At 41.6% G+C, this 20630-nt stretch overlaps 1 protein-coding gene across 1 annotated transcript in view; it reads right to left on the bottom strand.

The window, feature by feature from the left end:
• The window catches only part of Colec12 (collectin subfamily member 12), a 178172-nt gene that overhangs the window by 12689 nt on the left and 144853 nt on the right, over positions 1 to 20630 (bottom strand). Inside the window, exons 3-6 of the mRNA XM_047526956.1 lie at positions 20359 to 20481; positions 12684 to 12782; positions 10882 to 11928; positions 550 to 1038 (exon numbers count right to left, since the gene is read on the bottom strand). Of these exons, the coding sequence (XP_047382912.1) occupies positions 550 to 1038; positions 10882 to 11928; positions 12684 to 12782; positions 20359 to 20481 (1758 nt within the window). The remainder of the gene's footprint in view (positions 1 to 549; positions 1039 to 10881; positions 11929 to 12683; positions 12783 to 20358; positions 20482 to 20630) is intronic.

Here is a 20630-nt window from a genome sequence, read left to right as displayed (position 1 = left end):
CGGCTCATAGAACAGCAAAGGTAACTCGGAGTCTCACTGGAGGAAATCAAGTGGAATGGGGGTTGTGTCACAGGCTTGGTTGCTAACCAATTACACATTTGCCAAAGGTGGAATTGTCAAGGGACCAAAGGGCACCGTGACACCTTCTTAAAAAGAAATGGAATCTGGGCATCGACACAGAAATCCCATCTGCAGGCTGATGAAGTTAACTGAGGGCACTGTCTGTCCCCAGCTTGAAGAGACTAAAATGAGGACAGGATGGCAGGGAGTGGCCAGCTGCAGGCTGCCATGAAGGAAGTGTCCAGGATGCACTGGCCTTTCGAGAGCCCCACTCCTCCAAACAAACAATGCTAGAGCACTGGGTGGTGGCTGGTGAGTGACCTGCCTCGGTCAAAGCCTGTTACAGTGGCAGGGGATGTGTATGGCCGCCATGGTGCGTCACTGGTAAATAACATGGTGGGAGGGGGTGTCAGTGTGGGGATTAGTCCAGTGTGAACACGCTCACCACCCGTTCCCCAACCCCCACTGGAAAGGAGGGCTCAGACTTACCATTGGCCTCTGGTGCCAGGGTTGGCTCATTCTGCAGGGCCAGAGGTGCTGCTGCTCCTGATGGGCCTGGGGGTCCCGGGGGGCCCTTGGGTCCTGGCATGCCTGGCACCCCTGGCAATCCTGGAAGCCCCCGTGGTCCAGGCACTCCAGGTTCCCCCACAGTGCCCTGCAGTCCCTGGAAGCCAGGAGGACCCTGGGGGCCAGGGAGTCCATCCTTGCCTGGTGGACCTGGGGGGCCTGGGTCCCCACTGGGTCCTTGAGGTCCAGGCTTCCCAGGGGACCCACGGGAGCCTTTGGGGCCCTGCGAGCCTTTGGAGCCTTTGCCACCACGCTCTCCAGGGGGACCAACTGGTCCTATGGGGCCTCTCTCGCCTGCAGGGCCAGGTGGACCAGGCTCCCCCTTTTCTCCTTTCTGTCCTTTGTTGCCAGTTGGACCAGGGGGGCCCTGAGATCCTCGGTCACCTTTTGGACCTCTGGGTCCAGGAGGACCTAAAATATTTAAAAAAAAAAAAAAAGTGAATGACACAAACATGAAGTCCTTTGTGAGTTTCAGCATATGAAGAATTTGTCTTCTTATGCAATCCTAAATTTAAAAAGAATCTAACTAAATATATACATTGAGGAATGCTTATTTGATTGTTATTTGTTGGGTATAGTTGTAGGCTAAATTGTCTCCCCCCTCCCAAATTCATGTTGAAGTCACAATCTCTAGTACCTAAGGTTGTGACTGTAATTGAAGACAGGACTTTAAAAAGGTAATTGAGTTTTATGCAGGGTGAGAGACAGGGGTTCAATTTCAACCTACTACATATGGATTTCCAGTTTTCCCAGCACTGTTTGTTGAAGAGGCTATCTTTTCTACAATGTGTGTTTATAGCACCTTTGTTTAGTATGAGATAACTGTATTTATGTGGGTTTGTCTTTGTGTCTTCTGTTCTGTTCCAGTGGTCTTCAAGTCCGTTTTTGTGCCAATACCATGCTGTTTTTGTTTCTATAGCTCTGTAGTATAGTTTAAGATCTGGTATTATGATGCCTCCTGTTTCCTTTTCTTGCTAAGGATTATTTAGCTACTCTGGGTCTCTTATTTTTCTGAATGAATTTCATGACTGTTTTTTCTATTTCTATGAAGAACATCATTGTAATTTTAAGAAGAATTGCATTAAATATGTATAGAGCTTTTGGTAGTATGGCCATTTTGACAATATTAATCCAAGAGCATGGGAGATCTTTCCAAGGGACCTTGCACCTACTAGTAGAAAAAGTTGGCCCAAATCTCCATCATGTCAGCTCAGGAACCGAATTCCTCAATAAGATTCTTAAAGCACAAGAAGTAAAACCAAGAATCAATAAATGGAATGGTATCAAACTAAAAAACTTCTTAGGAGTAAAGGAAACAATTAAGAGCCTGAATAGAGAGCCTATAGATTGGGAGAAATCTTTACCACACACAACTCAGATAGAGCGTTAATCTCCAAAATATATAAAGAACTCAAAAACGTAACGCCAGAAAAATAACGCAATCAATAAATGGGCAAAGGAACTGAACAGGCACTTCACAGCAGAAAAAATATAAATGGTCAAAAAAATATGAAAAAATATTCAACATCTCTAGCAATTAGAGAAATGCAAATTAAAACTACATTGAGATTCCATCTCACTTCAGTCAGAATGGCAATTATTAAGAATACAAATAACAATAAATGTTGGCCAGGCTGTGGGGAAAAAGGTACACTCATACATTGCTAGTGGGACTGCAAATTGGTGCAACTACTCTGGAAAGCAGTATAGAGATTCCTTAGAGAACTTGAATGGAACCATCATTTGACCCAGCTATCCCACTCCTTGGTTTATACTCAAAGGACTTAAAATCAGCATACTATAGTGATATAGCCACATCAATGTTTATAGCAGCTCAATTCACAATAGTCAAGCTATGGAGACAACTTAGGTGCTTTTCAACAGATGAATGGATAAAGAAAACATTACACACACACACACACACACACAATGTACTATTCCTCAGCCATAAAGAAGAATGAAATTATGGCATTTGCTGGTAAATGAATGGGACTGAAGAATATCATGCTAAGTGAATTAAGCCAATCCCAAAACACAAAGGTTGAATGTTCTGTCTGACATGTGGATGCCAACCATAACAAGGGAAGGTAGGGAGGAGAAGAATAGAAGTTCATTGGATTAGACAAAGGGGATTTAAGGGAAAGGAGAGGGGAGGGGAATAGGAAAGACAGTAGAATGAATCAGACATAACTTTCCTTGCTCATATGTGAATACATGACCAGTATAATTCCACATTATGTACAACCACAAGAATGGGATCCTAACTGGAATGGGTTGTATTCTTTATATGTATAATATGTCAGAATACACTCTATTGTCATGTATATTTAAAAACAACAAATTTTTTAAAAGGAAATTAAGTTAAAATCAGGTTATTTGAGTAGGCCCTCAACCACTCTGTGTCCTTAAAAGAGATTAGGACACAGACGCACATAAAGGGGAGACCAAGTGAGAACACAGGGAGAAGCTGTCCATTTGATGTAGTAGTGGAGCTAGGACATGAATTCAGGTCTTTATTGAACTGAATGTATCTAGGAGGACACCATTATCAAAATAGTCTACTGGTATCCCCCCAAAAGCTCTTTTTAATGCAAGAATATTTGGAGATAAAGTTGTTGGATTATGAGAACTGTAACCTAATCAGTCTATCCTAGTTTGAACCAAATGACTAGGAGGTAACTTTAGGTTACCATGAGCTCAGCAGTTTTCCTCCATCAGTCCCCTCGTCCTCCACACCATCACTACCCTCTCTGATATTCCAGCCATGACCCCAGCCATGACCCCTCTTTCTTTATGGTAGATTTTTACAGTAGCCTCTTAGCTGATCTTCCTACCTGATTCCTCTGCATTCACTGCACTCTGCCTCTTGTCTTCCTTAAGCCCAGCTCTGAGTCCCGTTTTCTCAGGAATGGTCAGTCCCAACTGGACCATCTGACATCAAGGCTATTCATGGTCTCCTCTGCATATTCACACTTCTCTTCCCTTAGCATCCCCTCTGCCTGTATCCATCTGAAATTCCTGCTCAACCAACATGTCATTTTCCCAGGTCACTCCAAATAGAAATTTCCCTCCTCTTTCAGTCCTCGTTTGTCCTACTGGAGACCCTTCCCCACCTCGCACCTCACCCTGTCTATCAACTGTATGTGCATCACTGTTCAAAGTGCAGAGCTCTAAAACTAACATTTTGGAACACGTGAAAGATCAGAAAGGAGAGATTTTTGAGGAATGGTGACCTAATTCTTGCCCAGCCCCTTACTCCAAAAGATAACTCTACCTCATGTATGTTTTGGGTGGACCCTGGCTGCCATTATGGGCTACTGTGGGGAGAATCTGTCTTTCCTGACTCCACTGACACTTAAGAACTGATCCACTGAGTCTCCTTGTCTGCAATCCAAGATTTTTTCTTTATATCCTGGGGAAGCTCATTGAACAGCCTAAGTCATTTAAGAAAGACAGGGAAGGTGGACCTTTTTTTTTTTGCTGTCAGCTATTTCTCCTTTAAGTAAGTTAATTTCTTGTGTAGTTCCAAGTATTAATAGTGAGGAAAGTGGCATGTATGTGTTCCCCCATAATGGCTATAGCATTTCAGAAAGGTCTAGTGAAAAAATGCTGATGATGAGCCAAAACCAACGAACAAAAAGAAAAACAAAATTTTTCTTTTCAACTAATTCCATTTCATTTCATAGATATAAAGATGCTAGTTTTGCCTTTGATAAAAATCTGAAATCCTACTTGTGATGGATTTTCCATCTGGATTAGTATAAAAGCCCATTTTTTTTTTCACATAAAGCATCATAAATGTTCATGATAAACAGAATCTCTCTCTCTCTCTCTTAATAAGCTAAAGCTTAGTATTCATGGCTTTGGATAGTTTGGCAAGTGCACAGTTGTTGATATCTTCCTCCACAGTTGTTCCAGCCTTGGGAAAACCGTGAGGAAGAGGATACCCTGCCCTCAGATGCTAGGTTATGAGAACACAGATAAGGGGATTCACATAATGTCTTGCTCACTGACTCAGGTTAGACATTTGATTTTTTTCCTTTTAAATAATCATTGAGAAAAGGAGCTAAAACCATTTTAAAAGTCAACACTGGATCCTCATAAGAACAGATCACTAATGCTGGGTACGCTTTCCCATAGAACCTGCGATGTTGGTATCACTTGTTAGTATCTGGATGTTTCAGGCTTTTAGGTCTTCCTTGAATCTATGATCAGGCAGCTGTTAAAGTGAAAATAAAACGAAATAAAATATAAGCCCCCAAGAATGAAAGAGTATTTATGAGCTCGGGCAGTAACAACTTGAATTCTGAATCGAGAAAATAGCAACACCACCTGCAGAGGCCAATGCGATGGCCCACGAGGACGCACCGCTGAGCTCTGCTTTCAAATTGGTCGAGGACATAACTAAATGTCAAGACCAGGCTACCCCTGCCCACCAACTCCAAAAATGGCTAAAAACAACCATAACAGGACAGCCCTGTGTTTGCAACGCCAGCAAAACCTCCACCTCCTGTTCCCCAGACTCCAGAGCTATGGGAACTTTGCAAACTAGATCCTTAGGCAGTTCAAACTGGATGAAAGGCAAATCACTGTGGCTTTCCTGCCTTGGCAATCAAACTGGAGGCCTTGAGAAGTGCCCAGCCCTACATCCTACACCAGAGACAGGTTTCAAATCTGTCTTTCAACAAATCTGTTGGTGCTTAACAGAAAGTAGAGAAACTGCTTTAATTCTTTTTGCCACCCAAAATCTTGGAGCCTTGATGTTAAGAACCTCCAGTGGTAAGGGTGGGAGACAGACAAGGTAGAAAGAAAACAGTGATGTAATCTGATGCATTTTTCTTCAAATTAAAAAATCTACTTCGAATGCAATTAATCAAACATTTATTAAACACCTATGTTTGTTGCTATAGCAAAATACCTGAGATAATTAATGTAAAAAGAGGAAAGGTTTATTTTGGCTTACAGTTTCAGAGGTTTCAGTCCATGACCTATTGGTTTCATTGCTTTGGGTAAAGCCACTAGGCAAGGGAAACGTGAGAGCTGGGAAGAAATGGTGGAGTGAACTATTTATCTCATGACCACCAAATTTTTTTTTTTTTTTTTTTTTTTTTTTTTTTTTTTTTTTTTTTTGCAGTACTGGGGATTGAACCCAGGGCCTTGTGCTTGCGAGGCAAACACTCTATCAACTGAGCTATCTCCCCAGCCTTACCTCATGACCAGAACATGAAGACAGGAAGAGACTGGTGTCCCAGTCCCTTGAGGGCACACCCCTAATGACCTAAAGACCAGGAGGTCACACTTCTTGAAAGTTCTATCATCTTTCAATAGTACCAAGCTAAGGACCAAGACTTTAATACATGGGTCTTTTGGGGACTTTCCAGATCTAATTTATAGTATCCTGTAACACTGCTTCAGTGAGATAAAAAAGAATATACACATTTTTAAAATTTAAGATAATACTTGGCAACCATTTTGAAGAATAACTTGATTCTTGACCCCCAAGCTTAAGAAAGTCATCTTTGGAAAGTCAGGAAAGCTCCTTGTTCACAGAGAGGGTGTATTTAAACCATTGTTTCTCACTAACTGGCCATGGCCAGCTTCTGTCTTCCACTGGTTCTTCTCAAGGATCCCTAGAGATGAAGTCTTGCCTAGGACATGTGGAATAAGGGTCCACACCCTTGGCTATGGGAGACACCAAGGCCCCCTACCCAATATTCCTTGCACTTTGTTTTGGTCCCTGTCCTTCCAACCTTCCTATGTATCTTTCAAGACTCAGCTCAACTGTCAATGCTTACTGAAGCCTTAGCTGACTGCACTTTTGAAAATAAACTTTCTGTCATTTTAATCTCCCCAAACACGCTGTCCCTTCTCTTGGGTCAGTACAAGGCACGAAGGGTTTGGGTATGGGTTTGCCATTTGCCAGCTGTTTGACCTTGGCTAAGTTACTTGGGCTCTCTGTGCCTTGGTTACCTCTCCTGCAAATGGGGAATGCTAATAATTCCCACCTTAAAGAGATGCAACCATAAAAGTAGACAATTTGTCAAGCAGTGTGATTGGCATATTGCAAAGACCCCATAAATGTGGACTGAACAAAACACTTGTTTTGATTCACTCAAGACAGCACTTGAGTTTGATTTATCTCCAGGATGGGACACCGGAAGCCAGCAGAATCAGCCTTAACCCAATCTGCATGATTTTATTCCTTAAGCACCTGAACCTGTGTTTTGTTTTCCACTAAAACATATTGGCTGCAGCTATAGCAGGTGAGAAATCTTTAATTTTTTGCAGTGCTAGGGATCAAACTCAGGGCCTCTGACATGCTAGGCAAGTGCTCTACCACTGAACTCCATCCCTAATTCCAAAAAGGAAACTTTAAAAGGAACGGAACTTGTCCACTCCAGGGTGTTATGCTAACCCCACACTCAGCGCGGCACTCAGTACTTTATATGGTCTTCCTGAGTCCTTGAAACCCTAAAAGGCACACAAAGAGGAGGAAACTGAGACACAGAGAGAACGAGGAACTTGGTACCCAAACCTAGTTCTGACTGATGTCTTACCCATTAAAGCTTATTAGAAGAACAGAGAGGGAAATGCTGGGTTGTGCAAAGGATGCACACATACTTAGGATAAAACTGGGTGGGTTAGGCTCAGTGGTGTACACCTATAATTCCAGCAACTCGGGAGGCTGAGGCTGGAGGATCAAAAGTTTGAGGCCAAGCCTTGGCAACTTAGCAAGGTCCTCAGCAACTTAACAAAACTGTCTCCAAATAATAACTAAAAAGGGTTGGGATGTGGTTCAATGGTTAAACACTCCTAGGTTCAACCCCCCTGTAACAAAAAACACAACGAAAAGTCCCAAAAGTCTTTATGCTATTTGTAAAAGCAATAAAAAGGTTTCTTAATGTTTTTTGGTTTATTGACATAGAGATAACTGTTGTCAGGTTTCAACCTGCTACTGACCACTGATTTCCAGCTATCATTTGGCTTCGGATACTTCCTTCCTTGCTTCTTCATCCCTAGCACCTTTCCTCTTTCTGCACATGCACAGCTCATCTCTGAGGATGAGGAAAAGATGGATAAAACAGGGTGAAGCAGGATGGATTAGCACTGGCTCATGTGGGCTTTCCCTCTGCAAGATTCAAAAATATTCTGATGCTTTCCAGGAAATTCTGACTGACTTGCCCTTAATGAAGCCCTGAGTTCAGCTGCCTAAAACAGCCATCTCTTTAAGAAGTGCAGGCTGAAGCCACTCGCCGTCTCTTTAAGAAGAGCAGGCTGAAGCCACTCGGAACATTCCCAGCCCACTGAACCTGTGGACGCCTCACCTTGGAGAGGGCATGGCCAGAGAAACCAGTCAGGACAAACAAAGCCCCGAGTGGGAGTCCTTGCCAGGTTAAGGACAGGGCAGCCTTTAATCTACCTCCAAACTTGTCTTGAATGAAGGTTCACTTCTCCCATCTCCACTGCTACCATTCCAAGTCACCCACAACTGGTCCACACTCCGAGTGGACCCTGCTTCCATATTTCCCCCATAATTCTCTTCCCCCACCACCCAGAATGAACTTTGAAAAATATCAATCAGATCATGTCAACATCTTGCTTAAACTCTCTGCCTCACATTGAGAATAAAATCCCAACTCCCAGACTTTATAGGCTGGGGTGGCCAAGGAGCACACACGTTCGGTGACTACCCTTGGGCTTAATGGTGTGAGGCTGCCTAGATGCAAATCCTGTTTAACTACTTATCATTTGTGTAAATTTGAGCAGGTTACTTAAACCTTTTTAAGCCTTGATTTCTTTATTCACAAACTGGCAACATCGTAAGTACCCTTTTCACAGAGTTGTCCTCAGGAGGCACGGGCGTGGTTTGTGAAAAGCACTCTGTACACTCTCACAAGATTAGCTGATAAAGTGAACCATAACCATGGAAATGACAACTCACTTAAATAACCAGGGACTAATCTTCAATGGTGAGCATTTCATACACTTTGCCAACCAGTCACACTGTCGTTAACTAAATATGTCAGAAATGTCCTTGCAGAAGACAAGCTAACAATTAAGCTAATAAAATCATGAAACCATGGAATTAATAGTTAGAAAACATCCAGAATACCCTGGTAGGGTTGTCTGAGATATCACAATTAGAAGGGACATTGAGACAGTTCTTAGTTTAGGAGGATGCCCATCAGCTGCCAACTGCCCTTGTTCTGAATTTTGGATAAGAAAGAATAGAAAAGACCAAGCATTGAAAAACTTCCTTATCCTTTGAAGGCCCACTTCTTCAGCGAATGACTTACACCTGTCATGTTCCTGATTTAAAATTGCTCAGTCCCTCCAGAGTTGCAGCACTCACATTGCTCAGGGAAGTCATTTTTTTTTTTAAGGTAATGATTGTTATAAAGAACATTCTATAAAATGAAAAAATCTTCTTCTAACAAACAACTATTAATCTTTCACTTTCAAGAACTCATATACATTTTAAATTGCTGCAGATGGCTTCCCTGTCCCCCACTAAGCAGGTTTTCCTGCAGGTCCTCAATACTTCTTCACAACACACAGTTTCTAGATCCTCTCATCCGGGTCCCATTTTTCTGAGCATGCTGGGCTTGTGACTGTCCCTCTTAAAGGGGGCCCCCAAAGTAAACACTATCAACCAGGCCTATTTAACACAGTGAGATATCATCTTCCTCATTTTGGAGATGGTGTTTTTATTAATACAGTAAAAAGTCATATTCATTTCCCCAGAAGACACATTTAATTGCTTCCTGTCAACTAAATCCTCTCAGGGCTTTTGGTGCACACTTCCTCTAAGCCACACCCCCCCATCAACATGTGTCTGCTTGGTCTCATCCACCTCTGAGCAGATCTTCCATGTGTTCCCTATCTATGTCACTTGGTTGGCATCATTGTTACTATTCCAACCTCCCAAATCGTCTCCAGTATGATTCTATCATCCATGAGCTAGTGTATAGTTTTGTATCACATAAATATTGGATTATGGGGTCATCCACTGACAAAGCTGCTGAACAGGGTCCTGACATCTGTCATCCAGACCTGCCTCCAGACCACTCCTTCAGGTTTGGTCACTTCACTCTCTAGGGGACCCTTCAGTGACTCATGCTGTTGGGTAATCCTTTCACCTTGAGCATGGAACCTGAGACTTGCTTCTAATCCACAGACTATGGCAAAGGTGATGGGATGTCACTCCCTTGATGAGGCTACTCTATTTAAGGCTCAATCTCAGCAGAGTGGAGTGAGATGCCCTTGCTGACCCTGAAGCAGTCGTGATATTAGGAGACAGACACATGGCAAGGAACCATGGGTGCTCCCTCACTGCTGAGGGCAGTCCCCAGACGAGTCAGAAAGAGACAGGGAAGCTCAATCTTACTCCAGAAGATGAGTTATTCTAAGAACTCAAGGGAACATAGAAATGGATCTCTCCAGTTTCTGATGGAACCACAGTCCCTCAATTAACCAGGATTTTCAATTTATATGGATGACAGTAAAACTCAGATTTTAAACAGAAGTCAAACCATTCCCATCCTCTATGGCCTTACAGTTATTGCAATGACCAACCACCCGACTGTTCATGATATTTGGAAACAGAAACCCCCTAATGGTAGCTGTGTGATCTTAAAGAATTAATCTTTCTTTCAGAGAAGCTCCATTTATATTGGTATTGAAATAGTTCAGGTACTGAGAAAATCCAAATTAACCAATCTTTCATCAATAACTAATTAATGGAATGTCTTTAGTTATACTTCTTTTCTAGATGTGGGACTTAATTCCCTTTCCCCTGAGTGTGGGCTGAACCTAGTGACTTATTTCTAAAGAACAGAATATGGTACAAGTGATAGTGTGTGGCTTCTGAGGCTTGGTCATAAACAGCACTGTGGCTTCCGTCTTGCTTTCTCTCTTGGATCACTTCCTCTGAAGGCAACCAGCTGCCATGTTATAAAGACACTTGAGCAATTTCCCATGGTGAGGCCTCCTGTCAAAAGCCATGTGAATGAGCCTATTGGAAACAGACTCTCAGTCCCAGTCAAGTCTTTAAGTGACTGCAGACCTAACTAACACCTTAACCATGACCTCATGAAAGATAGTCAGGGTCAACCTGCTAAGCTGTTCCTGAATTCCTTATTTACAGAAACTATGAAATAATAAATACTTATTATTTTAAGTTGCCAAGTTTCAGGGTAATTTGTTATGAGCAATAGGTTACTAATACAAATCCAAATAAAAATCTGTACTTACCTTGTAGTATTGTAAAATTCTTGATGAGCTGACCATGCTTGGAGTCCACCAGCTTCATTTCTTCCATAATCACTGATAAGTTGGCCACTTCAGTATCTAACCTTGACCTCATCATATCTTGTTGCATCCTGAGAGAAACAGAATCCAAACGGATATTGGCCAGTGTATTATTCAAGGAGGTCAGGTCATCCGTGTGTTTGGTTAGTGTATCTGTGCAAGTGGTCCTGACTTCATTCAGATTGCTGGTCAGCGTCCTCAGGTGGTGAGCCGTGTAGCTGATATTACTAATGATGTTCACAATATCTGTCTCAAAGAGCTGGAAGCGTTCCTCAAGTTGGCTGAACTTGATGGCTGTTCTATTTTCTGCATCCTTATGTAAGTCCTGAAGATCTTTCAGGTTCTGCTCGTTGGCTTGTGAGATAGTGGTGATGTTGTCCATCTGACCTGTGAATGAGTTGAGCTGGCTGTTCATATCCTCCAGGGTGTCATTGTTGGCTTTGGCCAAGGCAGAGTTGTTGGCAGCCAGCGTCTGCAAGCTCTGTACTTTCTCTTTCAACCAATCGGTGTCCTTCTTGGCTTGAAGGAAAACCTGCTGCAGATTTTGGAAGTCATTCTTGATTCGCTGGATAGCTTGGCTTGTGTCATCCACAGACCGCTGCAGATTAGTAATGAGGTTCCTCTGCTGTACCTGGGTCAGGTTCAAGTTGTTGAGGTTCATAATGACCACGTTATGAGAATACATTTGATTCTGCAGATTGCCCTGGAGCACACTGGTATCTTGTTGCAGATTGGTGACATAGCCGTTATATGCCTGGAGGGTTTTGTTTACAGTGGTGATAAGGAAAGAATTATTTTCAAGAGTTTCTTTCAGTTGACTCTGCCTGTCCACCAGCGCATCCCCACTCGCCTGTAACTTCTCCAGCGTATCTTTGTTCTTACTGGTTTTTTCTGTAATCTCGTGAAGTTGTTGACGAAGATCTAGAATATCTGATCTGAAGGTGGAAAGTTCTGAGTTGGTGCTCAGAGCTTTCTTCCCAGTTTGGTCCCCTGGAAAAAGAAATGTTTGCTTCTTAGACTGATGGTACGGAGAAATGTTGGGACAAGGTCAGTGATCCCAAAGATACTTAAATAGTATGGACGATATAAAATTTGTGGTATACACAGACTTCTCTGCATTAGTAAAAATCCACATATCTATTAAAACTGGGTCCTAGGGAATTAGCACTGGTGCTCAGCACTTCAACCAATAAACTTGGGTGAAATTTTTTCTCAAAGAGAGGAAGAATTGACCAGATTCTAGGACAATGGGCAGGGTATTCTTAGAAGGAAATAACCTTTTAAATTACCACGAGTATTGTTTTTAATTAAACCAAAAATCAAGGAACAAAATAGATGGGAATATTTTATTTTGTAAATTAACTTTTATAATTCTACACAGTTTAAAACATTTCAAATAGGAATTTACTAAACATTTTCCCCACCAATTTTTTTTCCAACAATTTTTAATAAAGGGTATTTGTGGTTCATTTTAGTTAGGATGGATCTTCAGATCTAATTTGGCACATAGTAATTTGGGGGGCAGGATTCAACCCCCAAATTGGTAATTGTCGTTTTACAAATGAAAAGTCTTTGAATGAAATCATGATGGCAAACTCAACATATAACATGCAAAAAAGCCTTATCCATCTGGGAATTTTCTAGAAAGGCAATATTCTAGCAGCACCATTCTAAAAAGTTTCCATTGTTCATATAAAGTAGAGAGAGCAGGTGCAACTGGGTGGGTCATGCATCTTGCAGGTTACCTAGTTTTTTCAGGTCACTTTCCACTGCTGTGAGCTTGTCATCATAGGTTTGGCGAGATGTCTCCATGCCACCTGTCACATTGTCCATTTTTTCTACAACTAAGATTTAGGAAACAATGCATTAGTACACATACCCACTCATACTTATTTTTTAGTTTCAAGACAACAGTTCATAACATAACAAAGGAAACAGAATGGGGGAAAAGTATAATTGAAATAAAATACGAGGAAAGCTATTATTCTTTTAGAAAATAAGTTGCTTGTCAAAAAACCCAGTGGAATAGATCATTTGGTTGAGAATTGTACATTCTCAACTATTATGATTCTGCAATGACTTGGAAGCTTCAGATATTGGAACTAATTTTTTAAAAATTTATAAGAAGTCTTTATTCTGTATTATTTCCTATGTTAATTTCCATTTCATGCAGGAATAAAATGCTAAGATCACTTACAAAATTCACCACTCACCAGCCTCCCTAAAATTCCTGGCAGGTGGAACTGACTTACCTAGGAAGAGATCCCTTGGCAAAGAACCCCTAGCTCAAGTCTGCATACAAAGTCATTTGAGAAGGGACAAAATGTCAAAAGGACCTGCCATTTTCACATGGGCTATACCACTGAGGTCTGAAAATCTACTTTGCATTAGTGAAAATCAAATCCATAGTTTATCAATCCCCAAGTAGATGCCTGAGTGGTGTTTCTAAACAGTGGTTTATCAAGAAGGTTTTTAGCTTTGTTTGTTTCATTTTCTTGATTGTACAACAGATAAAGTTAATGATACAGCATTAAATAAAAGCTTGGTTTCTTATCTGTTCTTACAAGGCAGTCATTCTCTCTGGTTATGAATTCAAGTTTGTTTTTACAATATCTAAAACAGGCAATTTCTTCAGAAGTGATCTCCGTGAGATCCAGCAGCTTAGGATCAAGTCACTTTGTCTCATCTTATCCCGTCTGTGTGTCTGTCTATCTGAGATGGGGTCTCACTGTGCTTCACAGAATGGTCCTGAACTCCTGGGCTTAAGTGATCCTTCTGTCTCAGCCTCCAGAGTAGCTGGGAATTATAGGTGTGTGCCCCCTAGACTAGCCTGACTGTCTTTGGTCTCAACAACCTTCTATTTAATAAAAAATGTAAAAGTGTTTTTAAAGCATAAGTATGTCCTCTATACCAATTGTAAGCTAATTAACCCAGTCTATATTATCCACCAAGGTTTCTACCCATGCATGATTAGATGGGAAGATTCTCGTGGCTCCTTTCCCTTAGTTCCCATGAGTGTATGTGACCCAAAGTGAACCAGCTCCATGGATCCTGGAACAGGTCCTCAGGAAGCACACTGTGCTCTGCCTCAAACATCCACAACCTGGCCACAATAATCCATGTATACCGACCCCTGTGCTCTTATGTGAGTCTTTCCATGTGTTCTCTCATCTATGATGTTCTTTCCTGGCTTCTTCACTGAGTTAAATCCCCCTTGCTCCTCAGGACTCAGCTCAACACAGCCTTTGGGAAACCTCTGCTGAGCTGCATGTTACAGAATTTGCCTGGTAAGCAGCCCTTTCCTCATGCCGTGTCCTCATGGCTTGCTTACTAGATCCTTCAGGGCAGGAGAATTTGCACAGGTGCTCCTTGACTTACAATGGGGTTATGTCCAATGTACCCACTGCTACTTGAAAATATCATGTTGAAAATGCATTGAATGTCCCTGACCTACTGAGCATCCCAGCTTTGCCAACAGCACACTGAAGAGGGCAGGTTGCTTTCTCTTGTGATTTTGGGGCTGACTGGGAGCTGCTGGGAGCTGCCACTGATCAGCATCACAAGAGGATCTTACTACATATCCCTAGGCCAGAAAAGAGCAAAATTCAAAATTCCAAAATATGTTTCCTAGTAAATGTATATTATTCTCACACCATCCTGAAGTCAAAAAACCCTAAGTTGAACCATGGTAACTTGGGGACTGTCTTTATTCAGTTTTATTTCCAGCTCTTAACTCAGTGTATGGCACTTAGTAAGTGTTCAGCAAGTATTTACACATGCTGCCATTTATTTAAGTAAGCGAGATTCTGCTGGGGGCAGCTGAGGCCTATGAAAAAACAGGACGAGCTACAAACAGGTCATGTAAACAAGCACAAATCCACCAATCTAGGAAAGCCTCTGCACTGGCAGCGAGTATGATATTTCATTAAATAATTATTATTTCTTAAATGACTACATAGATGCAGACCCTGTATCTAAGCGTCCTATGCTGGGCATGCATACTCCTAAGTCCCTGGAAACTCAAAAGAACACAATGTATTCTGTGCATTTTAGCAAAGCTAAATTTCTGAAACATAAAATATGGAATGTTTACAAGTTTAGGGTTAGTTTTGATTCTCAAATCAAAACAGATGCCTCTGGTCTGTCCTCAAACCACATGCAGGATCTTAAGTCCCACTTCTCTTTCCTGGAAGCCAAATAAACCTCTAAATATGCTGACAGTCATTCATTTTCTACCCTCTTTAATTTTTCTTCCATTTTAGTTTAGAAAAACACAGCACTGTCTTGGACAGACGATTCAGGTTTGCTTGGAGTAAACGGAATGACTACTTTCATTTGGAAAAAAAAATAAAAAAGAAACTGTTACCTTTGTCTTCTGTGTAGCAAGGAAACTATCCACATCCCCCCCTCACACACATACACTGCCCTCAAGTGCTGGGGAACCCGCTATGTGCACTGGTGTGTGTGTGTCTGGGTTTAAAAATAGGATCTTGGTAAAAGCTGCAAATTTTAGGGCTGCAATGCTGGCAGCTTGCTAGTGCGTAAAAATACCAGGCTGATGGGGATCCAGAACTAACACTTGATGTATGAGCACACATCATTCTCAATGGTTTTTACTCAATATTTATAGCACAAATTCTCAATCACGATCGTACAGGCAGAGTCATCCTATCTATCCTAGAAGTCACCACTACAGACATAGACCTGTTTGTAGATCGTGCTCATATGAGAAAAATGAACAGGAGGCACCACGGGGTTATCAGCAGTCTGGTTCTTCATAGGGTCTCCTTTATCGGGAACTATGTCTCAATGTGGATTTTTTTTCTTCTGAATACTGGTATTTCGGGTACCATACCTGAAGAGTTGCCCCTCTTCTTTAAGTATCCAAAGCATAATTCCCTAGAATAGTCTTATAGTAATACCTTTCCCATAAAAGCACCTTGGTGCCATCTCTTGGCCTGGGCCATTCATCTCCTTCTTCCTTTTCACCCACTTTTTAAAGTTCCCTTTCCCTTCAGGTCTCACCATCTCCTTGTATGAAGCCTTGCCTCTGATTTGATTCCAGAGCACAACACTTGAACCTTTCTTTGAGTAATAATAATTTTAATCGCCTCTATTGTAAATAATAAAAGTTCTATTCTTTGCAAGGTGCACTGCACCATGGCAGTAGTTAATCCTTACCACTCCTGTTTTACAGATGAGGAAACTGAGGCTCAGAGATGTTTCATTATTCACCCAGAACCAGAAATCTTGCAAGTGACTAGTGGGATGCCAGACTAGAAGACCTACCACCCAAATCCATAATCTTTCTACAAGTCCACAGTGCTTTTCATTTAGTATTTCTTTATCCTCAATCTGGATTCCCCCGATTTAAAAATAAAAAAAATTCTTGAAGGGAAGAATTGGGTCTTCTTTACATTTTCTTTAAAGTCATCATCACCAGCTGTTTATTAAGTACCTGCATGTATGTGGCATAGTGATAGCCAGTGAAGACCCAAGAGACATAGGCCATGGCCCCAGCCCTTGAGGATAAGGAACAAGGATGGAGCTTGGAGCTCCTACTTGGTGCTTAGAGGTGTTTGAACTGCACCAATCATGGTGCTGAGAGATGTATACACCCTCTAATGGGTTCCTGAGACTTCCTGGTTACGCTCCCCAGGAAGTCAATAGACATTTCTATCTTGAATGCTATTTCAGGTTTCATTACAGAAATACAGAAAATCTGTTTGCAGGGTTCTAAAGAGCTCTACAGTGTGATCTGAAGCATATTCTGAAAGCCTACTTATCCAGCTGTCATTGCTATTTTGGGACAGCTTAGTAGCAAGGTAGACATTTTGTGGCTACTGCCAAAGATTCAGATTTCTGTCCTCTTTCTTTATGTGAATCACCTTACGAAGGCTGCCTGCTGGGCAGGACAATGGAATAGGATCTTCCTATTCTGAGAATGTTCTGGAGGAAACATGATCCACTGAACATAAGAGATGGCTCTTGCCATAGAAGCTCTGTGGACCAATAAGAAAAACCCAAATCAGAGGATGTACCAAGCTATAACTGTCTAAGAGCACACTTTCTGCAGTGCCTGACATGCCTCATGGTCACAGTCACTGTACAGACCCTGTCTGGGTGACTAAGAATTCTCTGGCTCATTCAGCAAGTGCTCTGGAAAAAACTTCATTATATCCCAACTTGTAGCTGTGGGAGTGACATTAAAGGAGAAGTAAAGAATAATTTTGAGGAAAACAGTGTGGAGATGCCTTTGTCGACTCTGATAAATAAGAGTTTCATTTCCTTTCACCTTGTCCTTCAGAGAAACACCTACTTGCATTTCTCTAACTGAACATTCTTTTTACTTTTTTTTTTTTTTTTTTTTTAAACAGAGAAAGTTCTTCCAGCCATCAAAGGAAGATGTGCAAAGGGAGAACTGGGTCTTATCTTTCTGCCTCTTGTGACATTGGGTCACCAGAACCTTATCAGCAAGAAAGAGGAATCACTATATACGTAAAGAGGAGGAACATCTGGAAAACATCAGCAGTTTAGTTCCTTATGACCTTGTTTGGAAACCTAAAGTGCATTCTGTATTATCTTATTTTTGACAGCACCAGCCTGAGGGATGGGGGCGTTGAAGAAGGAAAAGAGGGTCAAGACACCATCTTGCCTGCCCTTTTACCTACTCCCCCCATCCCTTCTCCCTGTACCTGGTGAGATTATACTCAGAGCAGGCCAAGCTGATCTCTGGGATCTTAGGTTTCAAGGTAGGACTTTGCAGGGTAGCAATTCTTCATATGCAGATTGACTTAGCATTATTGTATGCCTTTGTAGAAATCAGTCCTAATCTACTATCCATCCATCCATCCTACGATTAATTCATTCAGTCAACTTTGCTGGGTACCTGTTAAATACCATGAAGGTAGATGCTGGTAGAAGATAAATAGAAGATGGTTTTTATACAAACATGTAGTTTGGTGAGACATAAGCCAGACATGCTGGCCATAATGACACAGTGTGACAGAGGCTAAAAGTAAATAAAGAGTGTTGTGGGAACAAACATGAGGCATCCAACTAAGCTTTCAGGGGCTTTGGGCAGGACAGGTGTTTAAGTGACACATGAAGGGCATGAAGGAGTCGTTTAGGTGGACAGCAGGCAAAGGGTGCTCCAGACACACAGACTAGTATAAGAATAACATCAGAGATGGAAGGACATTGAGTGGATAAAATGGAGGAAATTCCTATACCTCAACAAGCAAACAAAGAGGAAAAGGAAGGGAAAAAACCTTTCTCTTTGGATCTTTCTGTATAATTCTGAAGATCCTAGCCCTTATTTCCTAGTCGAGGTAAAAATTAAAAAAGGGTCTGTATTCACCAAACCACTCCAGTTCTCTTTGAGAAGTAAATGTTTATTCTCATATCACATGCTACTGAACCTTAAAAGGTACTTATTAAATGGTTGTTTTATCTCAGCTCACTAGGAAAAGCCACGGAGGAGTGAGTAATGACCTAAGCAGAGAAGAAAGCCAGTGTGGATGACCCCCGCTGCAGTCCCCCTGAGCAGCCCTCGTCATGATTTAATAGCCTTTCTTAATCACTTACTGTGTTTGCTCCTTCGTCTGCTTCATCTAGAAACACAAGGCTCTCCCAATTAAATGAACTCATCACAGATGGATAAAACGACCTGGCAATTTTCCCAATTTCCATTGCCCAAATTCCGCAGTCAACACGCTCCATGATGCATGTTATTTTCCATGGATGTGGCCTTGGGGGCAGGACTAAAAGGCCTTAACTATACTCAGGACTTTTAACATGTTTTGCTATTGTAGTGGGCTAGAGCTGTATAAATGTAGTGACAAAGGACAGAGGGACATTCTAGTCACTATCTACTGGACCAACTATAGCAAAGGGGTGTTCTATGACATCATCTTTGTTCAGCTCAGCCACCTTGGAAAATGGTGGTTACCATTTTGCAGCTATGAAATCAGATCCTCTGGGAGGTGATGATTCACACCTGGTTCCAAAGCCACGGAGAGGATTTAGCACAATGCTGGCACACAGGAAGAACTCACTGAACACTCACTATGGGATTAAAATCAGCAGGATCAAGACTTGAACTTGAATGTCGGGATCAAAAGCCCATTCTCATTGTAATATGCTGTGCTTCCTTCAGGACACTACTGAATACTGGGGAAACAGGGAGAAGTTAAAGTTGGAGGGAATTCACTTTGAATCCTTCTCCTCCAAGTTCAGGTTCAGGGGGTAAGCAACAGAAGGAAGTGTGAAGTCCTGCTCAGTTGATCTGTCAGCTCTGAGGGAAGGCAGCCATGGCGGCTGAGAGAAGGGTTAGCAGATCAACAGATGGTACTGTGACCAGCAAGATGGACAGGTCTGTCTCACGTGACATTGACAGGGACACGTCCATGCTGTTTTCTATAAAAGGGCGTGTGTAGTTCGTGATTCTGAATCATGATACCTATCTGTGCTTTACTTTTTTCCTGCAAGGCTGGAGGATTCAGGCAAAAATCTTCTCCTTACCTTAAACTAGCCAAGTATGGGCCTAATGTTTTATGGAGTCGAGGTGGCAGTGCAGCCTGTTTTTACTTTTATAATAATTTTATGAAACTGTACAAACAAGAGCAAGCCCAGTAAATGTGCTGAAGAGAAAGAAGAAAATTAGGTGGCCAATCCCTGAGTAAATAAGTGTGTTTGGAGATCTTGTGTTTTGCTTATCTCTTTCAAAAGAGTTTTCCTAAGGGCTGGCTCCAGTTTCCACAGAGTCTCTTAGAGATAAGATGGGGGGGAGGGGAGGAAGAGGGAGTAGCTCAAAATATGGAGAAAAAAAGCAACAAAGAGGAAAAAACATCTTTATAACTCAAAGAGGATTATGTTATTATTGAAGTGAATCAAAAGAAATTACTATCTCCTCCCTTGTAGGTCCTGTAGCCACAAGACACTTAGGACACAGAGCTGGAGCTCATGAGGTCCTTATGTTTTACACCTGAGTTGCCTAAATGTAATTCAGTTGGACCTCTGGGTCCATGGGTTCCATATCCTTGGATTCAACCAACTCTGGACTGAAAGTATTTGGAAAAATATTGAATTCGTATTAAACATGTACAGACTTCTTTCTTGTTACGATTTCCTAAACAATTCAGTGCAACAACTACTTGCATAGCGCTTACATCGTGTTAAATATTATAAGTCATCTAGCAATAATTAAAGGATATGCAATGATGGGTGTAGATTATATGCAAATACTATACCATTGTGTATAAGGGACTTCAGCATCCACAGTCTCCAATATCCTCACAGATCCTAGAACCAGTCCCGGGTGGATACTGAAGGTCTACCTCATACTTGCAAAGATGTGCTTTTTCACTTAAATTAATGAAGGGATTGCTATTCAGAAGGGAGAAAGGAAAGACTACTTACCTTTATATCCCAAAATGGCTACTGTGATGGTTAGCAAGGCACATAAAATGTACAATAATATGATAGAAAACTTCAGTGCCCAATTATTTTTACATTTGGTACATTGCGTTCCTTCCTGAATACCTGTAAGAGAAGTCAAATTTTAATAATAGTAGACAGGAATATATTTTTCAAACAGTATCATTTTGCATTTTGGTTCAAATACTGTGATTAAGAAGGGCATTTATATATGCCTTGCTTTAATAAGAAAAGTATTTTAAAATTAAACCACT

This window comes from Sciurus carolinensis, chromosome 15 (genome assembly GCF_902686445.1).
Source record: "Sciurus carolinensis chromosome 15, mSciCar1.2, whole genome shotgun sequence".
NCBI lineage: Eukaryota > Metazoa > Chordata > Mammalia > Rodentia > Sciuridae > Sciurus > Sciurus carolinensis.
This window is presented reverse-complemented; position numbering and strand designations above follow the sequence as displayed.